At 44.5% G+C, this 10,318-nt stretch overlaps 2 protein-coding genes across 2 annotated transcripts in view; one reads left to right on the top strand and one right to left on the bottom strand.

The window, feature by feature from the left end:
- The window catches only part of LOC147016900 (uncharacterized), a 394,344-nt gene that overhangs the window by 122,658 nt on the left and 261,368 nt on the right, over nucleotides 1-10,318 (top strand). The window lies entirely within an intron of this gene.
- The window catches only part of ASF1A (anti-silencing function 1A histone chaperone), a 36,946-nt gene continuing 33,721 nt past the window's right edge, over nucleotides 7,094-10,318 (bottom strand). The window contains exon 4 of the mRNA XM_085846103.1: nucleotides 7,094-7,680. Coding sequence (XP_085702229.1) covers nucleotides 7,492-7,680 — 189 coding nt within the window. The 3' untranslated portion in view covers nucleotides 7,094-7,491. The remainder of the gene's footprint in view (nucleotides 7,681-10,318) is intronic.

The raw sequence follows: 10,318 nt of genomic DNA, 5'->3' as shown, positions 1-10,318 counted from the left end.
TTTCATCGTAGATGTTTGATTAATTTAATAGTAGATGCCCAATCTGGAATGAACAATTTTTGGAGTGTGCGAATTCGGTGAGGAGATATCGTCGTGTGTGGAGCTGGTAACCTTGGCAACCATTAATTTTTTTTTTGATGTTCAAATGGTTTCTGGTCACTGTCACAGAAATATTCAATCACAGGAGAGATGTACAGTATTTCATTTCTTACAATATTATCGATATCTCCGACCTCTTATGCAAGGGGCCATTCAAAAATGCCAGTATGGAGAGAGGGGGCAATTTGGGGATTGAAGAAGTGACGTGAAGAGGGATAAGTGCATGTTGGTAGTCGGTTGGCATGGAAACAACTTTAGTGATATTCCGTCAGGAGGTTAGCCGAAGAGTGCCTGAGTTTGTTTCCCAGCCAAGTTTTCATAATATCACCCTCACTCCCACGTGGTACAACAAGCATGGATTGAAAATCTTCGCTGGTGGAATGGAACGAGGTTGCCAAGGTTACCAGCTCCACCCACTGCGATATCTGCACACTGAATTCCCGTTTCTACTACTACATACTCATTTGAAGTGAGATGTCGACAAACCCACCAATGATGGGTACCCTGCAAGTTAATTATAATAACTAGCAAAGGTACACAGTGTTTCCAGGCAACGCCAGTGTCTCCTCCCTCCTCCACCCACCCCTTCCACGTGACAAATAAGATACCGTTGTAGTGCCAGGTTCGGGGGCAAGGAACGACCGCTAGATGGAGCAGTTTGGTCGTCTCCCCCCCCCCCATCCCAAACACTCGGAATTGAAGGTCGCACTCCGGATAACTCTGAAGTTGGTGGGTCGCTTAATGAACCGTGGACGCCAATATTTTGACCGCGCGGTTAGGGTCTTTTTGTCTGATTCCAATTTACCTAATTATCCACAAGGTCTAGCTACCGGGCAAGCCACACCCTCAGCCAGCTTTTTCCGAACCGAGCCGCTGTTACCGACTCGGATCCGGCGTAACCGAGCAGGAATTACCAAAGCCGCGCCGGCCCAAATAACAATTTACGGCACAATCGGCCTCCCTAATTCTCAAGCCCGAACCATACTGGGTCAATGAAAGAAAACACAGACAATGAACTGGAACATTTAACAGTTATATTTATTTACAATAGGCAATAGGGAGGGAAACACAGAGCAGACTTAACCACGAATATAAATGCAGGCAAATGTACAATGGCGATCACTTAACAGTTTTACTTACAAGACCGGCCACAGACACACACACCCAAAAGTAAATGGAGCCGGCTGGCTTTTATTGGACCCTCCAGCTGCAGAGGATAGGCAAGCTGGGGGTTAGAGTTTGGTCGGGTACCTGGCCGCCTCGTGCGGTTTTACCCACTCACACTTGTGGAGCTCGGAGTCCGTGGAAGGGAACAGGGATTCCCAGCTCGAGCACTCCAACACAACCCACCACGGTGGGACTCAAACCCACGAACCAGAATCAAATGAGCGCAGCCAGAATCCTACGAACGACCCGGCCAGTTACGAATGATGACCGACGACCAGGAGAGCCCAGCAGAGCAGAAGCAAGGAACGACCTCCAAGAAACCAAGACACACACCGGATACAGCTCGCAATCCTTCTTATCCCTCCTCCATGCGGGGTGGAGGGATCCGCTTGTGAGTAACTCGCCTCCTAATTGGATGGGGCGTTTTCGGGTGTCGTGGTGGCCAGCCGCGATTGGAGGAGGAGGGGCATGTCGGCGTCTTGGTGCTCCTCCTCTGAGAGGCTCTTTTGTCTTCCCCAGTGTCGAGAGGGGATTCATTCTTCTTTGATGGGGTGGAGTCAGAGCTGAGGCGATCTCACCCCTGATTGGACGGGAGGAACATTCCATCTTGCTGGAGCGGAGTCAGCCCTGAAGCGATGGAAAAAATGTCTACGTTCGTGGCCTTGAACACGTGGTAATGGAGCTGAAGGAGTGGAGGGGATTTATGTAGAAAACTAACGAGAAAGAAACTCGCAGCGCACACATGAAATTAACCCATTAGACATAGGGGAGGGATTCCAACTATCCACATATACTTAAAGAAATAACTAAACGTTGGGTCAACTGTATGTGTGAATGCAAATGGTTTCCAGATTCGTAACAATACTACATGGCCAAAAGTATGTGGACACCTACTCGTCCAACATCTCATTCCAAAATCATGGGCATTAATATAGAGTTGGTCCCCTTTGCTGCTGTAACAGCCTCCACTCATCTGGGAAGGATTTCCACGACATGTTGGGACATTGCTGCGGGAATTTGCTTCCACACAACCGCAAGAGCATGAGTGAGGTCTGGCTTGCAGTGGGCGTTCCAATTCATCCCAACAGTGTTGAATGAGGTTGAGGTCAGGGCTCTGTGCAGGCCAGTCAGGTTCTTCCACATCGATCTTGACAAACTATTTCTGTATGGACCTCACTTTGTGCATGGGGGCATTGTCATGCTGAAACAGAAAACAGGAAAGGGCCTTCCCCAAACCGTTGCCACAAAGTTGGAAGCATAGGATTGTCTCGAATATCATTGTATGCTGTTGCATTAAGATTTCCCTTCACTGGAACTAAAGGGCCTAGCCCGAACCATGAAAAACAATCTCAGACCATTATTCCTCCTCCACCAAATTTTACAGTTGGCACCCAACATTCGGGCAGGTAGCGTTCTCCTGGCATCCACCAAACCCAGATTCGTCAGTCGGACTGCCAGATGATGAAGCATGATTCACCACTCCAGAGAACGTGTTTCCACTGCTCTAGTCCAATGGTGGTAAGCTTTACACCACTCCAGCCGACACTTGGCATTGCGCATAGTGATCTTAGGCTTGTATGAGGCTGCTCGGCTGTGGAAACTCATTTCACAAAGCTCTTGACGAACAGAGTTTGTGCTGACATTGCTTCCAATGAGTTTGGAACTCGGTGGTGAGTGTTGCAACCGCCGACAGACAATTTTTCCACGCTACAAGCTTCAATACTCGGCGGTCCAATTCTGTGAGTTTGTGTAGCCTAGCACTTCACGACTGAGCTATTGTTGCTCCAAGACGTTTCCACTTCACAATAACAGCACTTACAGTTGACCAGGGCAGCCCCAGCAGGGCAGACATTTGATGAACTGACTTGTTGGAAAGGTGACATTCCATGACGGTGCCACATTCGTTGAAAGTCACAGAACTCTTCAGTTTGGCCCATTCTCTTGCCAATGCTTGTCTATGGAGATTGCATGGCTGTGTGCTCGATTTTATACACCTGTCAGCAACGGGTGCGGCTGAAATAGCCGAATCAAATAATTAGAAGGGGTGTCCGCATACTTTTGGCGGTGTCGTGTATTAGATAGCAGAGTAACCACCCTCTGGGTAGATCGAGTTTGCTTATTACTTGCTGAAAAGAAGTATAATCTGTGTTTTGCAAGAAGATTATAGATGTTTGTGTGGTGTATGCTTAAAAGATGGTGTAAACTTTAAAGGGTACATTCCAATCATAGTCTTTAAATGTTGAGGTGGTGGATGAAAATACCCAGACAATCCTCAGGTCAGATTTAGTCTGTGTGCCAAATTTGGTGGTTGTCGGCCCAGCGATCTTTGCAAAACACGTGAACATACAGACAGTACAGACAAACAGACGACAAATTTTATTTATTAGATTTATATCAACAATTTAGATAGTGGGGTGAAGAGTAGGCTTTCCACATTTAGAGATGGCACAAAGCTTTGAGATAAAGTGGATAGCAGAGGGGGTAGTGATCAGATTCAGGAAAGTATTGATACTTGCAGAGTGGACAAATGAATGGCAGATGCAATTTAACCTTCGCCTTCTGCGAAGATTCGGCGAGCTAGCGCCGGCCCCGTGAGCAAATTTGATTCTAAACTGATTCGATTTGATTCTAAACTGTGAAGTTATTCTTCCCAACCGTGCTTGCTGCATTGTCTAATGCATAGGTCCTGCAGTTATCAAATGTGAGGCCATTTTAAGTTGGCAAATCACTGATGACTTCAAGCATCGTCTAATTCAGTGGTTTTCAACCTGCGGCCCACATGCAGCCCAAGAAGTGGTCCTATTTATTTTTAAGAAGTAAAGATGCCGTGAGTTTTTTCCTCTGAAACAGAAAGTGTCAAAAACAATGAGCGTACTCTGAAAATCTGACATATTTTAACAGCTAATGTACTTGGACTTTGCTCATTTAAAATGTGCTTGGTAGACATTTGACAGTGTGGAAACGAGAGGTATTATAGAATATTGATTTTTATTGTGTTACTGACAGATAACAGATACAAAGCACATTTTAAATGGTTACAGAGGGAGTAGTAGGTTGTGTGGGTGCAGCCCCAATTCACACATTGAAAGCTGCAAGTGTGGTCAACTATGGTAACCAGGTTGAGAACCACTGCTCTCATTTCATGGTGAGAAGGTGAGAGGGAGGGGAGATGAATGAGGGGCCTGAAAGCATCTTTAGTCCACTTTTACTTCCTACCACAAAAATATAAATGTGAGCATAAAAGGTGCAACTTTCACACAATAAATTGGTTGCAAAGAAGTCTTTTTGGATGAAACGCAATCAAACAGAAGACCAAATATAGCATCGGAGTCATCAGAAGGAACACGAACAAGCAGAGCATGAGAGCAAAGATGGAGTCAACAACAAAGATGGAACCTGGATAGGATTCGTGTTTCAGCCGCAACTCCACAACAGTCAACCCCATCCAGGTGAAACCAAGTGAGCTTTACAGAAAACTTCCTGCAAGAATTCACTTCTCCTTAAACAGATGGTAAATAACTTGGAAAGTAAATGCCAAGACATGACATACTGTTCAACAAGTCGTTTTACAGGAAGATTAAACATTATCTATCCTCCCACAACTTCAGAACAACTTTTCATTTGTTTCACCACTTGGTAAATGCCGTATAACCCACGTGTGAGGGAGGGGGTGTGGTGTACCTAGAAAATAAAGAAATAAAAGAACATGTGGCAATTGCTGCAATGGTTGAAGTACAGAGGGCAGACCTCAGCCAGATGACAGTTTTCCTGGCAAAATCAAAGTCTGCCATTGCATACAGGCTGCGTTGTGTTACATTGAACAAATGTCATACAGGCCTGAGAGACATATTCTGTAGTCTATCTATACAATATGTTTGCCAGTGTGCTCACCTTAAGATATTTACACCCTTAAGGTCGGAAACAGTATGGATAAAATATGTAATTCTATTCTCCTCCTCTTCCCTTTATAAGGGGTGATGCACATGCAATAAATCACGTCATAATTCTACTTGCACAAAAAAAACTAAACAAAATAATTATATACAAATTTCACTCCATCATTCAAACTAAACGTTTGCAAAACCTTGACTGCTGGTGGCAGACGTAACAGAATTTCATAAAAACATGACCACCTAACTTTAGTGACCGAACGAGGCAAAAATATTTAAAAAGGCAAACTGCAATATGGCACATATGGCAAAGAGACTGCAGTGTTCTCACAGATGATGTCATAATGGTACACACCCTGTATCTCACCAAAATATGATGGGTTGGGAATCAGCAATTTTTGGAGCTAGAATACAAATTCAGGCCTATGACATGTAGAGTAATGAATATCATTATTGCAACTGCAGTGCAGTATAAGGGTGAGATTGGCTCAACACTCACCTAAATGTATGTGTGTGTGTGATTTCTTGGCCAGTCAGACTTGTTCTTCTTCTTCTTGGGTATGGCGGCTTGGCTTCCGGGTGGCAATCATTTTGTTGGGGCACAACTATGCCGCTGATGCTGTGCCCCATATACCGGTGCACTAGTACTCATTTCACTGACCACAGAAGGATGACAGGCTGAGTCAACCCCACCTAATCTTAATTAAGTGGCAAACGGGACTCAAACTCAGGGCCCTTAAGATCCCAAGCCAGCCACCCAAACCACTACTGTAAACCAACACGAGGCTCGTCAGACTTGTTAAATCCACTGAAGGATACACTGCAGGACGACTGTACACTGCATAGTACTGTATCATATCCTGGAAGGTTGTCAGTCCTTTGGCACACTGAGAGTGCCTCAGATGTTAACACTATTCAGTGACTATGTGGGCACCATAGCTGGTGAGGGCAAGAATATCTTTTGGCCAACGTGCTGGCAACAACACACTCTTCATTGAAAGACATAGCATTAGTCAGTGGACATTGACAACCCCACTAACTGATGGGTCACCGGCTGATCATCCAACCTAACGGAGGGCACACTTTATGATGAAACGTCCTGCCTTCAAAACATCTATTTGACAGTTTAGAATGAGGTCAGGAATCAAATCAAACCCAGACGAGACAAGTGTGCCACCTCCATGGTATCCTGTCAGACTTGATGTTCCCATATCAACATTGATGGTTTACATGAAATGACTTGAAATGAAACAAGTGATTTGTACATTGACCACCCAATCTCAGATTTGAATACGACTTGGAGAGAAACTTGGGAGACAATTTCCGCGCATGTGGCAAGGACTGGAAGACAATCATTTGGTACGTCATGAAATCTAAGTAATATGCCGTGTCTGTCCTACACAACCTCAGATATCAAGAGAGTTATCATTGCTCTATGCTGACAATCTAAGACAATGTTGCTGAAGAAGGAATCACAAAACATGTTTATTAAAAAATAAGAGTTGGAAAACAAATGTAAATTCCCACAGCAGGCCATCACCAACAGCCACTAAACACAGTATAATGTTGAAATCAAATGAAATGGAGTTTTTCTTTTAAATTATAAAACCAGCTTATTACATCCAATCTACAATCACGTATTCATATGTTGATACCCCTTTGACCCAGCCCAGAAATGACAATGGTTGTTTGCTCATCTGCTGCAGAGAGGGTTTGGGAACATCCACAACTTTGGTGGCAATGTTTAGATCACCATTAAAACAAGTTCTACTGCTGGCTCAACACAGTGCTTCACTGCAAAAACTTTTATTTCAATTAATCCAATGACAATATGAATTCCCTGGCATTTTGGGGTTGCCAGCTCGAAAACTGCTTTTCTTGCTGGTGTGTGTGTGTGTGTGTGTGTGTGTGTGTGTGTGTGTGTGTGTGTGTGTGTGTGTGTGTGTGTGTGTGTGTGTGTGTGTGTGTGTGTGTGTGTGTGTGTGTGTGTGTGTGTGTGTGTGTGTGTGTGTGTGTGTGTAAATGTGAATCCCAACACAGTTAACAGGCAAAACGTGATCCTTCAAACAGAGTGTAAGCGCAACGTCGAGGATAATGTGCAGAGGCTGCAACGTAGCACTTGGCAAGTCAGCTTGTCCAGTAGAGGTCGGTCCAAATTAAGCAACATGCTGAAATCCCAGCATGGCAGACAGTGCTGCATAAAATAAAAAACTTGCAAGGTTCGGTCAGAACCTAAGGCAGTGGCACTTGTATTTGCAAACATGTACAAACAACATGAGATGCTACTGCCAGATGGTAGGTAGATCATGACCAAAGTGGCAAGCCACACTTGGTTTTAAAGGCAGTCCATGGAGCCACTACTTTCTGTCTGGCTAGCTCTTGGGAGCGGGATGCCTCTGGATGTAATACCATGCGAGGTGCTGCCAGGTGGAAGGTTCTCCAGCTCGCTGACTTTTTCGCCATCGTCCCAGTTGATCTGGAAACGAGTCACACGTGGATTTGAAGCCAGGATGTTTCGCTGTAGCTGGGGGTGGGAAAAGGGTCTTAATTTAACTGTTGCATTCCATTAAATTTGTTATTCAGCATAACTAGTACGTGCCCATACGTGCGTGGCCGTACGTGCAAAGAAAAAAAAAACTTTCAAACCGCGAGCCAGAAACAACCACACAGGCCGTTCCTTCGCTCTCGCGTGCCCGTACGCGCGTGGCCGTACATGCGTGGCTGTACGTGCAAACCAAAAAAAAAACTTTCAAACAACCACACAGGCTGTTCCTTCACTCTCGTAAACGACGACTGGATTGGGGCATTGTGTTTATCTATAAATGCGCATAAGAAATCGAGAAATTATTAGAATACAGTAAGTCATCACTATCCGGAAGTGGTGTGTGCCCCTACGGAATGTTCACATGCATTCCACGAATTATCGCTTGCATTGAAGTAACAACTGCTGTGATACTTACACACAGAGTTAATTAAAATCCAAATTAAAATCAAGTTTAACTCCCTATCTTTGCGAGCCGTGACATTCGCTGCCATTGATCATTGCCACTCCTACGCCACGGGAACTAAGGCGCCCTTTCCCCCATTGTAACCGGCACGGCCCGTGACGTCATCGTCGGCCGGCCGAGCACCGGCCTATGTATCCATGCCTACGCAGCAACATGTCTTGTCATTGGTTTGGTAAATAAATGGCCATAACTTGGGAAGCACTTGTCAGATTGATATCAAACCTTGAAAAGGCATATAGTCAGGTCCCCAGCAATATACCTGGCAAGTTTCAATTAGATCGGACCAGTGCATGTCGAGAAACAGTGGTCACACACACACACACACACACACACACACACACACACACACACACACACACACACACACACACACACACACACACACACACACACGCACACATTGCTGGAATTATAGATAGATGTGAAAGAAGAAATGGACATATTACATGAAAAAATTGATTGAATCAACAAGAAGCTGAAGACAGCATGTTTTTCTTCTTCTTCTTCTTCTTCTTCTTCTTCTTCTTCTTCCTCCTTACCCTTTATGGGGGTGAGGCCTTATTGTAACAATTCTTTGCTGCCTCATCTTTTGTACAAGGTGGCCTGAAAATCACTTCACCCTTGCTAAATTTCTCACACAGCCCTCCCATCCCCTTCACCCTCCCCACCGTGGTATGCGGAAACACCAACTCACTGATGCGGGAGTCAGTAGGATGTTAGATAGCATGGCAGAATCAAGTTGCTACAGTGTCGAAGAGTGGTTGGTTGGTTGGTTGTGTTTGGGTGCATGAAAGGGCACACATAGGCCAAACAATAACTCAAGTGTGGACAGCTTTCACGGAACGCTTTGGAAAACCTGCTCCACCAAAGCTCCTCTACCGTGGCCACCACAAAGTGCAGATCGAATGACTCCAGCCAACATTCTGTGGGGTTTCAAGAATTGTTGACAAATCGGGATAGGACGATTGAAGAATTGCACGCTGCAGTCATGGCCTCTTTCGTATCGGTTTCCACAAATGCTACACAATAAGTCTAAGAGGACTTGGCGATGAATTCAGTTGTGTGAGGAGAATGATGGAGCACATACAGATAACATGACTGATTAATTATTCTCAGTACTGCACAATAAAACCTGCATATTAACAGAGTTTAAGAATGAATGCTTTACTGGGGAGGGGTAAAGGCCTTTCAGGCCAACCTATACAATACTTCCCCAGCCCTCCATCCCCAAGCCAACACCCTCCACTCTTCTGCCACCTCACAAGATTTTCCCATCTCATCCAAGGTCCACCTCTTTTCCTCCCTCAACCAGTCTGCACTCTTTGCCATTATTTGAGAAAAAGAAAAGGTGGCAAATGCTTCATGAAACATCGGGAATTACGTATTCAAAAAATATCCCCGAGCGGGAGTGCCGGTCATCTCTGCCAGAGGTCGAAAGTAACTCTGTGCCAGACTGGAATACGGGCAGTTCATAGAGTACATACCCTCTACTTCCAAGTTTCAAAACCACCCACCCCACTCTGTATGCAGGCTAATGACCCCCACCCCCCTCATACATCGCTAATCGCTTGCAAAGCCAGCAGTTCCTTATGAACCGATGTTTGTAAGTCATGACGATGCAGTCCCTAGCGGTGTAATTTACCTTTTTCTTTTAATATCACAGCACGTCATTTATGAAAATAAAAGTACAAATTGACATTCAAGACAATGTTAATGTCATAAATGAAAGTAAGTGTGCATATAAACTTGTGTTCCATTGTTTTAGTTAAATCTTACAAAAGCTTCAAATGTAATATTTGTCTCGGAGAGTTCCGGTTCTTAATTTAATACTTTTATTTTTGTATGTACTTTATGAACGGCCCATACGGGGAATCAGAGCGAAGTTTGAAGGGCTATAAAATCGGAACGAGAGCAAATTTAAAAAAAATGGCTCGTGTTGTTCTAGATAATAGTCCATAGTATATGAATCACTAATAACATTTGATATCTCTTGATAAATGAGGGAGGAGATACGATTTGAAATCGACGATTTTCGCAACTTTGACAGCCTCGTGACGTTGACCTCGACCTTGGACGACCTTGAAATTTATTTTGTTGTGCATGTCTCATCGACCTCTATCCATTCCACAATTGGTTATTTGTCTCCACTCGGTT

This window comes from Eptatretus burgeri, chromosome 11 (genome assembly GCF_056783735.1).
Source record: "Eptatretus burgeri isolate ZD-2024b chromosome 11, Ebu_testis_v1, whole genome shotgun sequence".
NCBI lineage: Eukaryota > Metazoa > Chordata > Myxini > Myxiniformes > Myxinidae > Eptatretus > Eptatretus burgeri.
The sequence above is the reverse complement of the archived record's forward strand: the minus strand, read 5'-3'. Positions and strand labels throughout refer to the sequence as shown.